General features: G+C 49.5%; 10 protein-coding genes across 10 annotated transcripts, besides 2 other annotated features; 7 read left to right on the forward strand and 3 right to left on the reverse strand.

The window, feature by feature from the left end:
- Positions 1-50: 50 nt before the first annotated feature.
- On the forward strand, positions 51-1,103 carry UA08_06723 (hypothetical protein; the record flags this gene model as incomplete). The annotated part of the gene is made up of 2 exons (XM_020269032.1): positions 51-165; positions 226-1,103. 2 exons carry the CDS (start codon positions 51-53, stop codon positions 1,101-1,103), a joined length of 993 nt encoding a protein of 330 aa, XP_020118232.1.
- Positions 1,104-1,117: 14 nt separating this feature from the next.
- Positions 1,118-1,194: a repeat region (Identified by RepeatMasker using a combination of RepBase library and repeat library created with RepeatScout).
- Positions 1,138-1,206: a repeat region (Identified by RepeatMasker using a combination of RepBase library and repeat library created with RepeatScout).
- Positions 1,207-1,607: 401 nt separating this feature from the next.
- UA08_06724 (tRNA (guanine(37)-N1)-methyltransferase) lies at positions 1,608-3,165 on the forward strand (the record flags this gene model as incomplete). The annotated part of the gene is made up of 3 exons (XM_020269033.1): positions 1,608-1,896; positions 1,958-2,143; positions 2,219-3,165. 3 exons carry the CDS (start codon positions 1,608-1,610, stop codon positions 3,163-3,165), a joined length of 1,422 nt encoding a protein of 473 aa, XP_020118219.1.
- Positions 3,166-3,709: 544 nt separating this feature from the next.
- UA08_06725 (hypothetical protein) lies at positions 3,710-4,319 on the forward strand (the record flags this gene model as incomplete). The annotated part of the gene is made up of 2 exons (XM_020269034.1): positions 3,710-4,118; positions 4,192-4,319. 2 exons carry the CDS (start codon positions 3,710-3,712, stop codon positions 4,317-4,319), a joined length of 537 nt encoding a protein of 178 aa, XP_020118439.1.
- A 1,264-nt stretch (positions 4,320-5,583) lies between these two features.
- UA08_06726 (hypothetical protein) lies at positions 5,584-7,917 on the forward strand (the record flags this gene model as incomplete). The annotated part of the gene is made up of 2 exons (XM_020269035.1): positions 5,584-6,029; positions 6,093-7,917. The coding sequence occupies 2 exons, from the start codon at positions 5,584-5,586 to the stop codon at positions 7,915-7,917; spliced, it is 2,271 nt and encodes a 756-aa protein (XP_020118438.1).
- A 448-nt stretch (positions 7,918-8,365) lies between these two features.
- UA08_06727 (Ribosome biogenesis protein nsa2) lies at positions 8,366-9,510 on the reverse strand (the record flags this gene model as incomplete). Its single annotated transcript, XM_020269036.1, has 6 exons — positions 8,366-8,496; positions 8,547-8,713; positions 8,772-9,269; positions 9,358-9,366; positions 9,435-9,445; positions 9,508-9,510. 6 exons carry the CDS (start codon positions 9,508-9,510, stop codon positions 8,366-8,368), a joined length of 819 nt encoding a protein of 272 aa, XP_020117978.1.
- Positions 9,511-9,799: 289 nt separating this feature from the next.
- UA08_06728 (hypothetical protein) lies at positions 9,800-10,606 on the forward strand (the record flags this gene model as incomplete). Its single annotated transcript, XM_020269037.1, has 1 exon — positions 9,800-10,606. One exon carries the CDS (start codon positions 9,800-9,802, stop codon positions 10,604-10,606), a length of 807 nt encoding a protein of 268 aa, XP_020117979.1.
- Positions 10,607-10,815: 209 nt separating this feature from the next.
- Positions 10,816-12,653, reverse strand: UA08_06729 (Aspartyl aminopeptidase; the record flags this gene model as incomplete). Its single annotated transcript, XM_020269038.1, has 6 exons — positions 10,816-11,822; positions 11,875-11,967; positions 12,020-12,155; positions 12,224-12,325; positions 12,378-12,439; positions 12,506-12,653. 6 exons carry the CDS (start codon positions 12,651-12,653, stop codon positions 10,816-10,818), a joined length of 1,548 nt encoding a protein of 515 aa, XP_020117980.1.
- A 634-nt stretch (positions 12,654-13,287) lies between these two features.
- On the forward strand, positions 13,288-14,552 carry UA08_06730 (hypothetical protein; the record flags this gene model as incomplete). The annotated part of the gene is made up of 5 exons (XM_020269039.1): positions 13,288-13,432; positions 13,490-13,624; positions 13,693-13,902; positions 13,953-14,320; positions 14,370-14,552. The coding sequence occupies 5 exons, from the start codon at positions 13,288-13,290 to the stop codon at positions 14,550-14,552; spliced, it is 1,041 nt and encodes a 346-aa protein (XP_020117981.1).
- A 2,026-nt stretch (positions 14,553-16,578) lies between these two features.
- On the reverse strand, positions 16,579-17,169 carry UA08_06731 (hypothetical protein; the record flags this gene model as incomplete). Its single annotated transcript, XM_020269040.1, has 1 exon — positions 16,579-17,169. One exon carries the CDS (start codon positions 17,167-17,169, stop codon positions 16,579-16,581), a length of 591 nt encoding a protein of 196 aa, XP_020117974.1.
- Positions 17,170-17,556: 387 nt separating this feature from the next.
- Positions 17,557-17,836, forward strand: UA08_06732 (hypothetical protein; the record flags this gene model as incomplete). Its single annotated transcript, XM_020269041.1, has 1 exon — positions 17,557-17,836. A coding segment is annotated over one exon (280 nt), but the record flags the coding sequence as incomplete, so codon positions are not given.
- Positions 17,837-18,203: the final 367 nt, after the last annotated feature.

An 18,203-nucleotide genomic window follows, 5' to 3' on the forward strand; every position in this document is an offset into this window, starting at 1 on the left:
TGACGCTTCTTCCCCGTCTTGAAGTGAGTGGGCATGCCTCCCCCCGGCGCATGTCGTCATGGCGTGGCCGATTTATCGAGGGCGTGTGGCATTGCGACTGCGATCCACGGCTGCCCGCGGAGCATTTTCAGACAAAAAAGGCCGGTGTAAACCGTGGCAGATGGTGTACGTAGGGCTGAATATCTCTCTTTGGAAATGGGAATATGGCTAACTGGGGTGAGGTAGTCTACACATGCCAGAAACCGCAATCTGAAGGATGCAAATTCTTCCTCTGGGAGGACGACGCCCAAGTCCGAGAGAAGCAGACAGTACTTGCGAATTCGCGATCCGAACATCATACCCCGATGAGACGCCCTCCTAAGAATAATAATACCAGCACCCAGGTTGGCGGTCTTCTCACGCCGGGCACTGGCGCTCGGAGAACGCAAGCATCCGCGCACCAGAACGAGGAAATCACGCTGACGCCCACGAAAGTGCGAAGAATCGAACAATCCACACTTGATGAAGACGATAACTGGGATGATAACTGGGATGATGAGGTTGAGAAGATAATGACGAGGAGCACTGGCCCGATGAGGCAGCCCGTCTTTTCTCCCAGCACACCAAGTCAAACGCCACGGACAGCCACGAAGTCGACTACGTCTCCGGGGAAAAGAAAGTTTGAAGACTTTAGTAACGATGATCACCCACCGCCATCTTCTGAGACTGAACCCGGTTCTTCGCAATCCAGCTTCATGACCATGTCCGCCGCGCCGTTCTCATCAGTGGAAGTGTCGGCAACACCTACTCCACGACGCTACAAGGATGTGCTCTCAGCGCACGGAATGTCGTCGACTTCCTTATCCGATCTTTCTGCAAAGGTCTTCGCAATATTCGATCGCCATAATGTCGTCGTTCCTACAGTGGCCAGAGATGAAGTATCGATGTTCCTTGACCAGCAACACCTACGGGCCCAGGGCATACTCCGTGGCAGGGAGATGTCTTGGATGGCGCTCAAGAAAAAAGACGGAGAGATAAAGTCATTAAAGGAAAGGATCGAGAGCTTGGAATCGGAGCGTGAAATGGACAGGATTGTTATCGATTGTCTGAAGAAGTCCAAATGAGATTGTTCCAGTGCGATGTGACGATTATTATTACGATGACGATGACGATGACGATGACGATGATGATGATGATGATGATTATGATTCTGATTTCTCACACATTAGTCTCGACCAATGAAGCGTTTGCCATCATACCATAGTTATACAGAGTATCACTTTGCTAGTCTTTAAGCTTATCTTATCGTGCGTACAACATCACGTGCGTCGAAAATTTGTGCCCAATGAAAACGGCCAAATACAAACTTCTTATTTACGACGCTGGCCCCTCTTTCAAATTTGTCACAGGAAGCGAACCCCTCTGTCAACGTTTTTCCTTCTCTCTGTCGCAATATCCAGTATAAAACCATCGATTTTGGCACTGCAAGCCACGTTGCGTATACTAGATACATACATACTAGTCATCCCGTGCACGGATCATTGCTTTTTCCCGATCAACTAATTCTATTCATCCATTCGATGGCCTCTGCGACTTCATCCACCGCATCGTCGTCTGCAGCGAACAACATGTTCCGCCCTCCCGTGAGCCGCGGTATGCGCGTCCTCGACCGCTCGTTCTTTAAAAAGAGTGTGCCGATCTCAGCTGCGACGGTTTTCGAGAATAAAAACATCATGTCGGTGCGCAAGACGCTTACGTCTAGCAAGGATGTCTTAGACCTGCCCAGGTACGATGTGTGCCAGTTTCCCACGGCGGAAACGCTGGTGGTGGGCAAAGAGGGCCAGACTCTGGAGATGAATAGGTTGGAGCTGCGGAAAAAGAAATGTCTTGTTTTGCGGCCGGAGATTAAACATGATGGTAAGGGAAGGAAGCAGAAAATTGCATCTTGAAAAATTGCAACCTAACGTTGGCCTTGTAGACGCGACTACGTGGTCTCCGATTATAAATAAATTGGTGGAAGAGGGCACCGTCGGGCTGGGTCCGTATACAGTTGAATTGGACTATTCATACTGGAATTTTGCAGACATTATTGCTGCGATTCTTCCAGAGGAGGAAGTCAGCACTGGAGAAGCGCCGGAGGCGTTCACATTGACGGGACACGTGTGTACGTTTGTTTTTAAGTCCAAAAGATTCTCGCATCTTATATGACACTAACTGAGGATTGTCTTTTCTTGTTTAGTGCATTTGAACCTACGAGAACGATGGCACCCCTGGAAGTTCATTATAGCTCATATCCTCAAGGACAAGAACACAAACGTCCGCACAGTGATCAATAAAATCGAACGCGTCGGTAGCGAAAGCGAATTCCGCACGTTCCCCTTTGAAATCCTCGCTGGTGGATCCGACATGAATGTCACCGTTCACGAGCAAGGGTGTGAATTTCAATTCGACTTTTCTCGCGTTTACTGGAATAGCCGACTAGAGACCGAGCACCGTCGACTTGTCGAGAAGTTTCAAGAAGGCGAATTGGTATGCGACGTCATGGCTGGTGTCGGCCCATTTGCCGTTCCTGCAGGAAAGAGGAAAATCTTTGTGTGGGCCAACGATCTAAACCCGCATGGTTTCGAGGCTATGGAGAAAGCAATCCAGAAGAATAAAGTGCATCAATTCGTCAGCGCCTTCAACATGGATGGCCGGCAATTTATACGCGCCTCGGCGGGCATGATGACGGCTCCTCCAAAGAAGGCCTCCATCAAACCCAAGGTCTCCAGAACCCAGACTAAAGAAGGCGTGCGTGTGCCTCCGCAAGTATACGTGCGACCACCAACCGTGGACCACTTCGTCATGAACCTTCCTGCCACCGCGATTGAATTCCTGGATGCCTTTGTGGGAGTCTATGCCGGCAAGGAAAAACTCTTTGCGCCTCACACCGACCGAAAACTACCATTTATCCATGTGTACTGCTTCTCGGGCAACTCGGACGACGTGCGAGTCGACCATGATGATGTCTGCGAGCGTATTTCCAAGGTCATGGGCTTTACGCTGACTCCGGACGATACGGTCGGTGGATCTGGGAATCCCGAGCGGGAGCTGGAGATATTTAATGTCAGGCTGGTCAGTCCTGCAAAGCAGATGTTCTGCGCGAGCTTCCGTCTCCCACAAGAGGTGGCGTTTGCGAGGACGTAGGGAGTTTTTTTTTTTTTTACTTTTCTTTTCGTATGCTTGTACTAAGAGTGTATATCTAGCATGAAAGGTGGCGTTAGTGGTTAGATGACGAATTCGATACCCATATAAACTCGTTGCCATCCAGAGTCTCAATTGTACTAAATCTTGTAATCGCTGAGTGGAAATAGTTATGTAGTGAGCTTTGACGGACGAGTGATAATGCCAAGCCCGCCCCATCGCCGCGTTGCCTGAGAACTAAGGCTAACTCGAGCCGCATGAAAATCAACTTCTCTCCGCCATCAATCATCATTCATTCATCAATCAATCAATCAATAAATCAGCTCTTGCCTTGGCGCTGCGCACCTCGCCATTCGCATTCATCATTTCACAACTAAAATTTTCTATAAGCACGAATTCCACCGACGTATACGAAAAGAAACTGCAGTAAATATTATTGTGAATCGATCTATCTCTGACAACGCTCATCTCGCCCATCACAAACGAAAAGCAATACAATACAATAGTCGAGCGCTCAACGGAATAAATAAAAAGAAGAAGAAATAAAATGACATCCACGGTCAAACTCCCTGCCGCCACACACCGCAAGCGCGTCGTGCCACAGTCCGACCTCGAAGCGGCGTCTACCCTGAAACTAGGCGAGGACCAGAACACGCATACTCTGTCGCTGAGCGAGGCGCGGCTGGTCATTAATAAAGTGCTTGAGAACAAGCGGCGGGGTGGAAAGAAATACGATGAGCCAGAGTACGCTTCTCCCACGCTGCCTTGGATGGATTTCATTTGTCCTTTGAAAAGAGAGAGAGAGTACGGAGGATTAACGCTTGGTAGGAACCTGACGAAAACGCTCGATTATTTGGAGGTGTTCTCCCGATTCAAGGACGAGGAGAATATCAAGGCCGTCGAGCGACTGCTCAATTCGCATACGGAACTTGAGATGTTTGAGCGGTCGCAGCTGGGTAGATTCACTCTCTCCCCAATCGCCTTAGTAGCTTCCAATGGTTATTATTCGTACTAACTGGTTTCGTATAGGCAGTCTTTGCTGCGACAACGCGGAAGAAGCGAAATCGTTGATACCCAGTTTACAAAACAAGATATCGGATCTTGATTTACAGGAGCTGCTGGATGAGTTGACCAAGCTGCGCAATTTTGTGGAGTAGTCTGTCTGCCTATCTAGATATGGGGTTGTGCTCTAGGTTAAAAGTTGTGTCAGAGATGATACATGTCCATCAGCGCGGTGTTTGGTGTTTGGTGTTTGCTTGTGGGTAGAATGAAATTAATTCAATCGATAGCGTCAGTCACTCTTGACAGTCGGATATACTCCGGTATGGGTATAGAGAGATTCACGTGACCAGAGATAGGGCTGCACAGGGCGTGCCCTACGTACTGCCGTAACCGGCTAGGGGATGCTCGGGTGGCTGCACTACCGGCAGATGAAGTCCGATAATCGAATTATCTATCGATTGATAATGATCAGGCACTGTCACCAATCAAGCAATACCTACGTAATCAAACCACTGCCATACTGCCAGCACAACGTGGGAGTCGTTCGTTCATTCAACTACAGTTTGATTCAAATAAATGTACGGAGTAGCAAACACTAAACACGAAATACTGGTACGGAACATGCGTGTTACTCCGGCGATCTGATATAGCTCCGAATAAGCACTAGCCAATCGCGGCCATCTCATTACGTACGGAGCAGCAATTGGCAGGCTGCCATTGGCTGCGCGGCTGCACTCCACTGCCGCAGAATGTGGGGACTGGGGATTGCCAAAGACGGCTTGGCGCACATGCGCTAGGCCGCGTTGGGCGGCAGGGCATGTGCCTGATTGGCCGGCCGGCTGGTGTTATCGGAGGGCTGTGATTGGCTGGCGGATTTGCATCTTCAAATTTTCTTTGAGAGTCAAGAGAAGAAGGGTTCGACATCGATCATTTCTCACGTCCGACATCCATCCGTAAGACATGTTTACCTGTGATATATATAGAGCATCTATAGAAGTATCCAGGACCGATTTCCGCACGTAATGCGGATGGCGGCCCAATGAACGCGGCGGGTGTTATCGACGTTGTGCTCGGGATAGCCTCAGGCTCATCGCATTACGAGAGCAAAACGCGGGCCAGCCAGTCAACTGGCCGCGCAGTACGTAATTGACTACAGCGTCAACACCAGCGCGGCAACGCTGGCTATGGTTATAACGGGATACAAACAAGCATCGCATTCTCTCCTCTTCGTCTTCTCTTCGCATGCAGCCCAGCTGAAAAGCGTCACCCCCGGCCCCGTCGGCGAATCCGGGACAGCGTGCAACTGAACTTGTCTGGTCACAGTCACACTGCTGATAAGGGACATGCCGCTATCTCGCTCGATATCTAACCTAACGGCTTGATAACGTATCTCTCTCTCTCTCTCTCTCTCCCTTAAAGATGGCCGCCGCGCTTGCCATCCAGGCCGCCTCGACCGGCCCTGACCATCGCTCCTTCCTCCGGCAGCACCACCAGATGAGCTCTCCTGCCACTTCGCTCTCCCACTCGCCTGCCTCCTCCTCCTCCTCCTCGTCGTCGTCCGTCTCCTTCTCGACTGCGCCCACCCCCAACACCACGGCCGCCTCGCTGCTGCGCTCCGCCAGCATATCGTCTTCCTCCCGGGGCCCGCCTGGCCGCGATGGGGTCAGCTGTGACGCCTGCCTGTTCCGGAAGAGCCGCTGCGCCATGAACGAGCTGGTCAACAAGTGCTACTCGTGCGACTTCCACCGCCAGGACTGCACCTTCACCCTCGCCAACAGTGCCTTGTCGGCCTCCGGTGCCGCCTCGCCGCCGGCCAGGAAAAGAAAGCTGGACGAATTGGTCGAGGCGGAATCGAACAACAAGAGGTGCTCCCGTCTTGGTATATCCAGATGATATATGTATGCTTGGCTAACACACACGATGCACAGGCACTCAATCGATCTACAGTCCAGTGCCAAAGACATGGTGCCGCCTCCGCCTGTCAGTGGTGGTACCTCGCTGGCGTCGCCTCGACTGTCCTTCCAATCCAGCCAGCACATCGGATTGACGACAGAGATCGAGCCCGTACTATTCGAGCACATCCCACTCGACACCAATGATGAAAGCTCGCTCTCTTCAACACACAAAATCCGGCGCTTCGCCGAAGATGGCACGTTCATGCGAATCATGAACCCAAATGCCAAAGAAACCCCAACCATCTCACTAGATGCCATTGAAACGCTGGTCGCCCCGTACGGCTCGACGCTGGTCGATAAGTTCTTCGAAAAGATCCATCCCGTCTTCCCCGTATTGATGGAAGACTCCTTCCGCCAAGCCTATCGTACTCGTCGCGGCCTGTCTCCTCTGCTGCTGGCCGCTGTCTACACGCTCACGCTGAAATATCTCGAGTTTGAGCCCGCGGCCCGGTCAGCGCGAAAACCCGAAGTGAAGAGGATGGAGGACACGGCCATGAAACTACTCACCGAGTCTCTCCCGCACGCCGACATTACCACCATCCAGGCTGGCATGCTCATTATGCAACGCTCCTCCCTCAACACATCCTCGCTCAACGGCCAAATAGTCACGGCCGCGTTTGAACTCGGTCTGCATCAGGACTGCTTCAACTGGAAGATCCCCCTCGCCGAGAGAGGGCTACGCAGGCGCATGGCCTGGGCGTTGCACACGCAGGACAAGTGGTGTTCGCTTGTTCACGGGAGACCGTCACATATGTCGGCGGCAAACTGGACGGTGCGAGACTTGGTGGATGAGGACTTTATCGGGGCCTTTTCAACCAAGCCGCACGACGAATCTGCTGGACAGAAAGACAGAGACCTAGGCCATGGAGTCCGTCTATTCTGCCAGCATGTCTCATTAACCGCCATCTTGGCCGAGATTTTAGACACTTTCTACACACTACGAGCCGCGGAGCAGTTTTCGGCTGCCGGTAACAACAAAACGCGGTACATTCTCGAGAAAGCGAAGCCCGTACAGATCCGCCTGAAGGACTGGTTTGCGCGTCTTCCGGCGAGCATGAAAATGGACTCGCCGTCGTCAGGCTCCGAGATACTATTCGACGAGGTGACCGAAGAGTCTGCCTCCAACGGCGCATTGCACGTAGCATACTTTGCCACTGAAATCACACTCCACCGCTGCATCATCCGGTCATTGAATAACACCACCGCCGACAATTATCTCTCTCACATTTGCCGCTCGGCTGCCAAAACACGCCTAATCAGTGCCATGGACTTTGTGAATCGTCTCCGCCCTGCCCATCTCCAGGCCTTTTGGCCGGGTTCTTCACGCACAAACTTTGCACTCATCGGCTCTTTCGGTACGCTCCTACTAGCCACAGCGCCAACCAAAGAGGAAGCCGAATTCTACCGCCAACGGCTCGCAGAATACAGATGGACGCTCAGTGTGAGCGTCAAGAATGCACAATTCTTAAAACACGCCATCGAATCTCTTGATCTATCGACCATGCTAGCACAAAATGTGCCCGAGAAGCCGGGTATAGAAGAGTTGATGGCTGGTGTTGTTGCTGCTGCTGGCAAGAACAACCGTTCCCGACGTCGTCCTGACCCGTCTACTCCCAGAGCGGCTGGCGGTGGTGGTAATGGCGGTGGTGCCATAGACCTAACGCTTGACACCACAGGGTTGTTTACTGGCGAAGGGGCAACCTCGTCCGTAGTCAGCGGATTAGCGTCTCCAGCTACGAGTCCTAGTAATGTGGACGAGATGAGCGATGACGATGGGAACGCTGGTGAAGATTACTAAAATTTCTTTCATTCTATCCTTCCCACCTCATAGACCTGTTTTGGTTTTGTGTTTTTTTCCTCTTCTGTTTCGGCCTTATATCCCTTTTTCGTTATGAGCCATGAATTTGTATCTTTTGGAACCTGGATATGATAGATTATGTACCATTTCGGTCATGTACATATTATACTTATATGCTATCACACAAATTATCAAGTTGTGATTTGACATCATTCTTTGATTAAATGTCTGAAGAAATGTTAACTGTAAACTTCCGATAGCATCAATATGTATGTAGTAGTACTACCTGAGTAACTAATATTCAACCAACCATGACTCGAAACAAGGAAAATCTCTATCAACGCCCAGAACTCCATTCTAAACATGAAAACAACTTTTATGGTCGTCACGAATAATTATTATCCTTCGATTGGAGAATCAAACCAGCAAAACGGCTGCACATGATACGTTAGTCTTGAACTGGTTGGGAGGAGAGAATGAACGAGGGCAGAATACCGTTCACAGTCCCGTCCAGATCGGGATTATTACTGACTTGGGCATATTTACCCCAAACCACTTTTCCGGATGTAGTCACGAGACCTGGATATGTTAGTATCATATCATATCGTAGATAGATGGAGGAGCATTACCAAGTTCTGAGACATTCACTTCGATCACGGTTCCTTTAGTGAGCACGCCAAGCTGGGTGTAGAGCGGGTTCTGCGGGTTCTTCTTCACGGAGAGGATGGGCAGTTGCACTGTGACGCCGAGTTCTGGGTGTGTGACGTTGGCTTTTTTGTATCGGAGACCCATGGGACTGGGAGAGTCAGTACATGCAATATGCAGGAAAGAAGATGAGAGAGAGAGAGGCACACCGAATAAAACGCTCAAACTTGGGATTGCGTCGCGTAAAGTCCTGCCCGACAAACGTCGGCTTCGTAATCATCCTCTTCCACGACTTCTTATGCGTCTTCTTCCCCGTATTCACCACCGAAAACATCTCCTCCTCACTAATCCCCTTGACCTTGGGCAGCGGCACCGAAAACTTAGCCGCCTTCTCAGATCTCTTATCCTTGATAGCCGATGACAGGGCCTTGGCATTAGTAGCCTGCGACCGATCCAAGAGATAGTTCGGCAGGGGTGTAGAGCTGTTCTCGTCCGATGGAGCGGCGGATTTTACGTTCTTCTCCTCTTGCGCCCGGATGCGTTTCTTCATCTGGATCTTCTCTGCGTGTCGCTTCTGGGCGTACATCTTTGCGCGCAGACCTCGCAAGTTCTGTGCCTTTTGGGATGCGAGATGGCCCTCGCGAGCTTCGCGTTTGCGCGTGCGCTCTTCATGGTCGAGGCGTCGGCCATGGGTTTTTTGGAAGCGTCTATAAAAAAAAATTATTAGTACGTACTCACTTACACTTGGGATAGAAGATCGATGCTCCTCATCGATACAGAGGAAGATGCACGTACTCGATATACCTGTACAAATGTTAGCAATCAATACATCACAAAAGAATTATCACAGACGGAAAAGGAATAGTACGAACTCGTTCTGAGGCTGTTGCAGGGATATCTTTCGTTAGCTTGTCATCACTACTTCTTAGACTAAGGCAGACGTACCATCTTGCTATGATCGCTTGATCAGTTTGTCGTGTCAATTCTGAGTTATACAGAAAAGTCTAGACGATCTCGAAAAAGTTCAGTGCCCGCCAAGTAAAACTCTTGGCGTCGATAAGCTATCGGCATGGAGCGTCACGTGGTCTTTATCCGGCTGCCGGCGCGGCAACTTGCGCAATTTGTTTGATTTTCTCGCAGAGTCCGAAAAGAAGCTATACACCATACAATATACACACACACACTGTATGGTGAGTTGCAGTAGCCAGTCTTGCAATTTGTTATCAAAAGCTACGCAATGTTCGCTCGACCGGTTCTCCGGACTCTGTTCAATGTCGAACGAGTAGCCAGCCAACAGCCGATTTTCTCGTCTCGACAGCAGGCATGTCTGCTTCACCAAGCATCGACCACGAGCAGCTCGCAGAACTTCCAGGCTACATCCGCTGAGGTCCCGCCGCCGTCAATAACAACAAGTCTTGCAACAGAGCCAGTTCTCTCGGAACCGCAACAATCCTCATCAGAAGAAGAACAAAGAGAACTACTATCCAAACATGGCTACGCCAACAGCCGCATCCCTCGCAACAAACTCCCCCTCCCACCCAGCTTCTCATCCAACCTCAAAATCAGCCCATCCCTCGCCTCCAAACTGCCTCATCTCCAAACCCAGCGCCCGCACTACATCTCCGCACACCTGCACGACCGACCCTACCTCCTCACAGAAGGCGACCACCTGCGCCTCCCCTTTCTGATGCCCAACGTCAAATCCGGGGATGTGCTGCGCTTCAACCGCGCGTCCGTGCTTGGTTCGCGCGACTACTCGCTCAAGGGCGCCCCGTATATCGACGAACGCATGTTTGAGTGTCGCCTGCGCGTGCTGGGTGTGGAGACGGAGCCGCTCCGCATCAAGGAGAAGACCAAGCGGAGACGGAGACATGTGCAGCATGTCAAGAGTAAGCACAAATATACGGTTCTAAGGGTTATGCAGGTTAAAGTCAAGTCATTGGAGGAGTTGGTGGCTGAAGGTGCAGAAATTGTGCAAGAGGATTCCCTTGCCAAGGAGGGGGATGTTATTGAGACCAAGACTGATTCTGATTCTTCGTCTTGACGAATTCGAACGCGGTGTTTGATTAGCTTGTATTTATATTCATCGTATTCTTGTGCTAATTATATATGTGTTGCATCTACTTGGCATTGATAATGGCAATCAACGTATGTGAAGATTCTATAGATATATATTGGGAAAGTAGAGGTGGGCGTTGGATGACGATATTTGGGTCTCCTGGATCTATCCTCGCGGTCTCTAGCGTTTCTAAACTAATCGACAAGAATGCTAGGCGACAGCGTAGAATAGTGCTCAAAGAAGCTCGCAAACAGCCGCACAGCATGTCCCACATCCTCCGTGCCACCCGTCTCGCGAATACTATGCATACTCAACTGCGGGTTTCCCAGGTCAAGTGTTCTCGCGCCCAAGTTGGCCGACAACATGGGTCCAATCGTGCTACCGCAGGACGAATCGTTGCGAACCACAAACAACTGCAGAGGCACGACATCGCCACCATCCTCGGCCGCCTTTTGCGCGACTTCCTGCAGCAGGACGATGCCGGGTGAGTTGGTGGCGTAGCGCTGGTTGGCGTTGATTTTGATAACGGGGCCCTTGTTGATATGTGGTTTGTGGTCTGATTCGTACTTGGCGCTGTAGTTGGGGTTGATGCTGTGTGCCATGTCGGCGGACACGAGGAAAGAGGTTGTAAGGCTTTGCTCGTAGGCGGTAGCGAGGTCAATTGATGAGTTGCTCTCACCGTCTGATTTGGCCGGTAGCACGGAAAGACGCCGAAGCACAGCCGGCAGAGCATCGGAGTCTGCGCCATGTGCACTCTTGCTTCCGATTTCCTCATGGTCGAATAGCGCAATTAGTCGGATGGCGCTTTCGTTGTCTAGAGCTTTGGGCGAGCGGACGGATTCAATCAGTCCCTGCACAGCGCAGAAGGACATGTTGAGGTTGTCCAGACGCGGAGAGAAAATGAACTCCTCCGAGATTCCGCCGAGACATGACTTTTGCGTGTCGAAGAGGATCAGCTCAAAGTCGAGGATATCAGCTGGCTGGGCCTCGAGTTCGGATGCAATTAGTTCGACAATGAAAGGGTGATGACGATCCGTCAATGGTTTCAACGGGGTCGTCGTGGTCGACTCAGCATTCTGATCTTTAGTCTTGTTCAATTCAGCCTCGACAAGGCCGGCAATAGGGAAAAGCTGGGTTTCCTTGTTGAAGTCAAATGACTCCTTGCGTTCCAGATGAATAGCCAAAGTGGGGATGCGAAGGACTATGCCCGTCAGTCAAGTTATTCTTTATATCGAATCAAAACAGAGCCATACTTGGTCGGTCAACCTTGACCAGTTTCTGCTGAATGCTTCCATCCGCCGCGCGTACCATGACACGTCCAGCAACCCCCAGATCTCGGTCAAACCCTGAGAATAGTTAGCTACGGTACAAGATGGACGGCGGCTGTTCGGTACTCACAGGTATGCCAAATGCCGCCTCCGTATGTCTCAACTCCGACTTGGAGGAACCCTTCACCCTGTTTTTTACTGACAGGCTTGATCCTGAGAACAGGCGAGTCGGTGTGGGCTCCAATCATGGCGACAGAGTTGCCAGGCTAGACTCGCCAGTCAGTGGCTTTTGCCTCTCTTCTTTTTCAAAAAACAAGACAATAGCATAGCATACCTTCCATTTCTTGCCAATGGCAAACGCAATTAGGGTAGACCCATTGCGAGTAAGATAGTACTTTCCGCCGGGCTGGAGACTTGATGCCCACGGATCTTTTTCCTAGTAATTGGTCAGTAGCTGGGAACGAAGCTACGACGATAAATCGACATACTCGAATCTGTTCAAAGCCAGCAGCAGCGAGCAATTCCTTACTAGACTTGACGGCATGGAAAGCTAAGAATTCAATGTGTGAGCTTGCCTTCCTCCGCATACTTAGAAGTTGCCATCGTGTCTACTAACGAGTCGGAGAGGCGTTGACAAAGGACAGAAAGTCCAAAGCAGCCTGCTTGTGGTTGACCTTGACCATGGTGGAGTAGCGCAGCGACAAATGCAACGAGTTGGCGACAGAAGGTTGGAGATGCGACGAGATGCGCGCAAAGTCTCTCATTCTTGCTCCGCTTTTTGCGTGTCAAAATGAAGTTACTCCGAGGAAATCGACTGAGGCGGGGAAAGTATCTTCCTTTCCGTGAGCTGCTGCTCTCGTCAAGAGGTATTGATTACACACACATTTATAATCGCTAATATATTCATGTTCGTTTCCTATGCATATGTGTATACATATATTCCGATCTAATATAGAAGATAGGCATGGTGGTGGTTACTTGTTTGGGTGGTTAAGGCCTGTATTATAAGCGTAAGCGCAATACGTACTCATCAGCGGAACAAGAGCATTGTCGTACTGTAAAGATGTAACCGATCGTCTCGGCCAGCCCCGAGGACGCCGATCCAGCCAATCAGAAAGCAATCTCCAGACTCGCCGCATATAACTCCATGTATACAAATTCGATTCGCCAGCCAGTCCATGATAGAGCATAACGCTGACTGAGCAGTTACAGTTATGTTAGTTAAGTAGCTCTGACGCTGTGGCAATGCTGACTAATCTGGCAGGCACTTCCACTTGCCATGTCCGATGTATGTCGTCCGGTTGGACAATTTATACAGGGACTGGCCAGCTGGACGTTCCTCTTCTTCTCTGCATCGATCATCGGAGCTTTGTAGTTACTTGCGCACTATTATCCAACATGTCTGGACACTCAAACACAGCCCTAGTTGTACGGACGCCAGGCGGGCACCCCACCTTATCCAAGGAAAACATTCCCATACCCTCTCCAGCCGCAAATCAAGTGCTTGTCAAGGTATCGCATGTAGCACAGAACCCAACTGACGGTATGTTATGATCCCTCAAATCATGACAGTAATCTGCCATTCTCACTTCTCCCGCAGTGCAATCCTTTGATGGAAATGCCTTTGGTGACGGCGCAGTCCTTGGATGTGACTTCGTTGGAGAGGTAGTGGAGTTGGGCAGCAGTGTTACTCGCCTCGCAAAAGGTGATACTGTAGCTGGTCTAATTTGGGGAGGTAAGATAATCTTACCCTCCGAATTATCTGTTGTTCATTTTGCGTCTTCTCACGTATTTGCTCTGCAGGAGAAATCAAGGGTCTAGGCGGGTATAGCGAGTACTGTCTGGCTGACGAGGACATATCATTCAAGATTCCAAAGGGACACTCGTACGAGCATGCTAGCACCGTCCCATTGGCAGCCGCCACCTCATGGCTCGCCTTGTTTTCCAGCACTTGCCTGAATCTCGACCGCACAAGCGCCCAGGGGGTTAGCGTTTTGATCTGGGGTGGCAGCTGTAAGTTTCCTTATGCATGTATTATGAATGCAGTGCTGAATTCTTTTTAGCCAGCGTCGGCTTATATGCTGTTCAACTTGCTTCACTCTTCGGCCTTGAGGTTGTAGCAACCTGCAGCCCGAGACACAGTGACCTTGTTCGCCAGTATGGTGCGAAATACGTTTTTGACTACCGTGATGAGAATGTAGTCGAGAAAATCAAGGAGGCAACGCCAAATCTCAGATATGCCTTTGACACAATAGGAAACTCGACCTCGTCTTCGACCGCATCACGCGCTTTCAGCGAAAAAGGCCGCCTTTGCACAGTGCGACCAGGCAAAGCTAATACTGAAAATGTAGTTTCGGGTACGCAAGTCACCGATGTACTGGTATGGACAGTCTTTTTGAAGGACCACAGCTACGGAAAGTTCAAGTGGCCTGTAAGTGAAATATATGATTTGTGTCTGAATATTGCTAATCAAACTTTAGGCTTCCAAAGAGGACCACGAACTTGGCAAAGAGCTTTTCGAAAAATTGCCTGCTTGGCTGGAAACCGGTACTATCAAAGCAAGTGAGCCCAAGGTGCTTGTGGGCTTGGATGCAGTTCAGGAAGGGTTCCAGGAACACAGAGACGGAAAGATTTCGGCGTATAAGATTGTGTATAAGCTTTGACAGGTACCAGCTGGCACATTCATTGATTCCAGATCTGTAACTATCTAGGTAGCTAGCTTCTATATAATCAACAATGATCTTCGGTTGACTCTTGACAGCTATTTTGAGTCGTTCATATCAGATATCTAGGTATTTGAGTACGGGGAAAAACAACTTTAGTACTTTGTAAATTGGACTGATACTAATTTAAAATTCCTCACATATGACATTAGAAACCTATAGGGGATTTCTCTCAATGATAGATGCATAGTATATATACCATGGGACTTTATTCAAGTTCTCCACGCAACCAAGGATCCGTTTCCAAAACCTGCAAATATCCATCGACCGTCTCTCAAACCCAAGAACTTATATGCCTCTTTCCCAAGAAACAACTGCCCAAAGCGCGTTTATGAATGCCTGCATCGGCATATCTTCCTAGACTTCAACACTATAGGGAGCTGAAAAATAATGGACATCAATATATTGGGTAATACGTAGTCCAAATTGAAGAGAATAATTACAAGCCTCGTGTAAGATATAGCGAAAGAAACATCCTGCAGACAATAGTCACCCAATGCCACATAGATAGGTGCAGCAGTCCATAAAGTCAGTGCAATAGGGGACTAGCCGATGCATAAACGCCACGAGCAACAGATCACAGGCAAGACTATTTTCAGTGATAATGTTATTATGCCGGACATCGTATCTTCCCACGGCAACAATGCCGCCGGTTGAATGATACCAGGTATACCTCCTATTTGCTTGCGGCAGCGGCGAAGTCCGTAAATTTCGCGAGTCTTGAATAGAGGCCAACACCAACGTCAATCAATCATCCTTCTTATCTTCCTTCCCTCCCTCTCCAATTTACCGTCTCCTTGCAAATGGCCTCAGCTTTGGCTATCTTTTCTTTGATTTCTTTAAGCTCGGTTTTGGAGGCCGCTTCTAGGCGGGTCATTTCCGCCTTCTAACATATGAAACTAGACATTAGCCTTTGTCTGTATACAGTATGACCCCAAGCGAGTAAGTAACGTACCATGTTTTCAATTGCTTTAAGAGCTGCTTTGCTTTTTTCCTTGGCCACGAGATACTAGCGTGGGCCGGGGGTCGTCGCTCTGGAGTCCAGAACACAATGTGAGCGCTAGCACTCGCATTGTAATAATTGACCCTCTAGCTCTCGGTTAGTGATAGATCAATGGTAGGGTGGATAGTATGAAGTATTTACGGAAGACATTTCACTTTCAACAGTGTCTCTCGTTAGTTGACATTCATTCATATCAAAGATGTAGTCATGCAAACTAGGGCTTTATACTCACGAATAATTTTGGATATAAGATGTGGAAAATGAGAAATCTTCATGCTTTCGTATTCGTAGACTTCGAGCGCTAGAGCGCACACGAAAATCGTGTTGTAGATGGTTGGGGTTGCAAGTTGTCATTTCGACCTTTGTTCCACGAGACGATGAGGCAAGCATTGTGTTGACGGCACTAGATTGAAGACGAAGAAGGGGAATGACATGATTAAACTCCTAGGATAAAAGAGCTTCAGCGTTCAACAGAAATTGTTGAAGTATCTATCTAGATACAATGTATGAGGAAGAGAGTAAGAACAAAGGAAGGGGAGGGAGGAGGAAGGATTTTATATTCCAATCCCAGGCAGCCACCTTGCTCAGTGAGAGCTTCATCCTTCAATACAAACGAATTGAGGGCGTTTTCTCTTTGTCATAGCAAACTTTCCTGTCAGGTGCCCTGTGTTACTTGAATGGGCAATGAATAAGAGCATTGATCGGCTTATCAACCACCATGTCAGGGAGAGACTGTAGGTAATGCAAACGCTGCAGATTACCTTTGTTAATAAATGTTTGCTGAATATTTGACTGCTTGACTCCCTCTATATGGCTTCGTCGTGAGAAATGAAATAAAATTATCGAATGTAATATAAGTATTATATATCATATAATTTTTTTTTATATTATAAGCTGTGACCAATGCATCTGTGTCCATTGTAAAGCGGCTCGTGGAGTGTGCCCTATATATAATTCACCAGATCAGTTGGACCTGACAAATCTCCAGTCTGGATACTGATCCGCGAAAAGAGCCAGGTGTTCATTCCAAGGGGCTGCGCCGAGTTGTTGGAGGGGTTTGATCGACTTCTCTCCGTCGTGAATGTCAAAACCCCATTCAAAGGCTAGAATCGGATGCACCACTTTCGACATCAGCCCATCTTCAATGTATGTGAGAAAGCTTCGGGCAGTCCAGTCAATCTCCCGGACACCTTCTCGTGCTGGGGCATCGAAAAGCTTGGGCTCAGCCCCAAACCAGCAAAACGGCGTTTTCAGATCTGCGATCATGGGGACTGGGTCCATTTCCCAGGCGCTTGATTCCGCGGCCTCTCTATCGTTTGCCGCCCGCGTGATCTGGATCCAGCCGTACATGGATGCGTAGCCCCGAGATCCGGGCGAGTGAACGGTTGCATGACAGACAGGAAACCCAACAAAGTCGGACAGACGATGGTTAGGGAAGAGCAAGCTGAAGCCATATCGTTTGGGATCGTCATTTCTGCTGACCGAGACGTTCACGTATGCACTGCTGCGGTTTGGAACCGTGAATGGCAAATGCAATGTTTGGGTTGTAACCATGTTGTAAGACAGAAGAAACCAGATTTGAGAAACCCCCCCAACCATCAACTCAACAGCCAAAGGCTCGCGAGTTATAGATAACCGTACACGGATTGCTGCTGCCTGAAGGCTCCATTTTTTCGGCAGACAAGCCTTCCATGCTATGCCATCTTTGCCAGATTCGAGTCAGCTGGATAAGAAGCTATAATTAAGTTAGTTACTTGAGCTGACTGAAACTGCTCATAGTTGATGCTGAATCCCAACGCTAAGGATACATATAGTCCTAGACCAAGCTGAATCCTCATGCTGACTCCTAGGGTTAGGGCTTGGAATTTTGTCTTGCGAGCAGGGTAGTTGAGCGTAGGCAATGTATTCAGCCAAGTAAAAGAGCGGTTTACAACAAACACAATGGACGATTTCTCTCGCGCGGCAAAAGTAATATCAATGCCGATGGATACTCATATCGACATCGCAAGTGACCGAGGGGCGAATCATCATCGGGTTTATCAGAACACTACCCCCTTGTGCGACTACGGGATATCCCGTGCGTGGCAAAGGAGAATATTCAATATGGCATACGTGCATGATGCAGATGCGCGCGCATCCAGATGCCAAGCTAATAACATTGACGACGCGCGAACAACAACTGGAACTGGCATACACACATGCATGGCCGTTGGCGTGCAATGTATGTAGTCAACAGCCCAATCAATCTAGCGAGGAAGGCGCTCTTCAATCCAGAGAGAGACCATATCCTCCATCCAAAGTGGTGGTCGTCGTCCTTCTCGTCTTTGGCGTCGTCGTTGTCAGGGACCGCAGCCGACTAAGCCGCGTTGGGGCTAGTGGGCTTCCCGATCCAGGACTAGCGCATGCGACGCGTGACGGCCGCCGTTTTGCAGCTTTTGCAGCGAGAAATTGGCGGCCAGCGCCTTCCAATAATAGCGCCGGTCGCTACTTCCCGTCCGCTTTCCAGCGACAACAACAACAACAACAAGGCCCTCACTCGCGCTACTTGCTCTCACCGCAACACCCCTGCTTGCTCTCGTCGCCTCTCT

This window comes from Talaromyces atroroseus (genome assembly GCF_001907595.1).
Source record: "Talaromyces atroroseus strain IBT 11181 chromosome Unknown scaffold_9, whole genome shotgun sequence".
In the NCBI taxonomy this organism is placed as follows: Eukaryota; Fungi; Ascomycota; class Eurotiomycetes; order Eurotiales; family Trichocomaceae; genus Talaromyces; species Talaromyces atroroseus.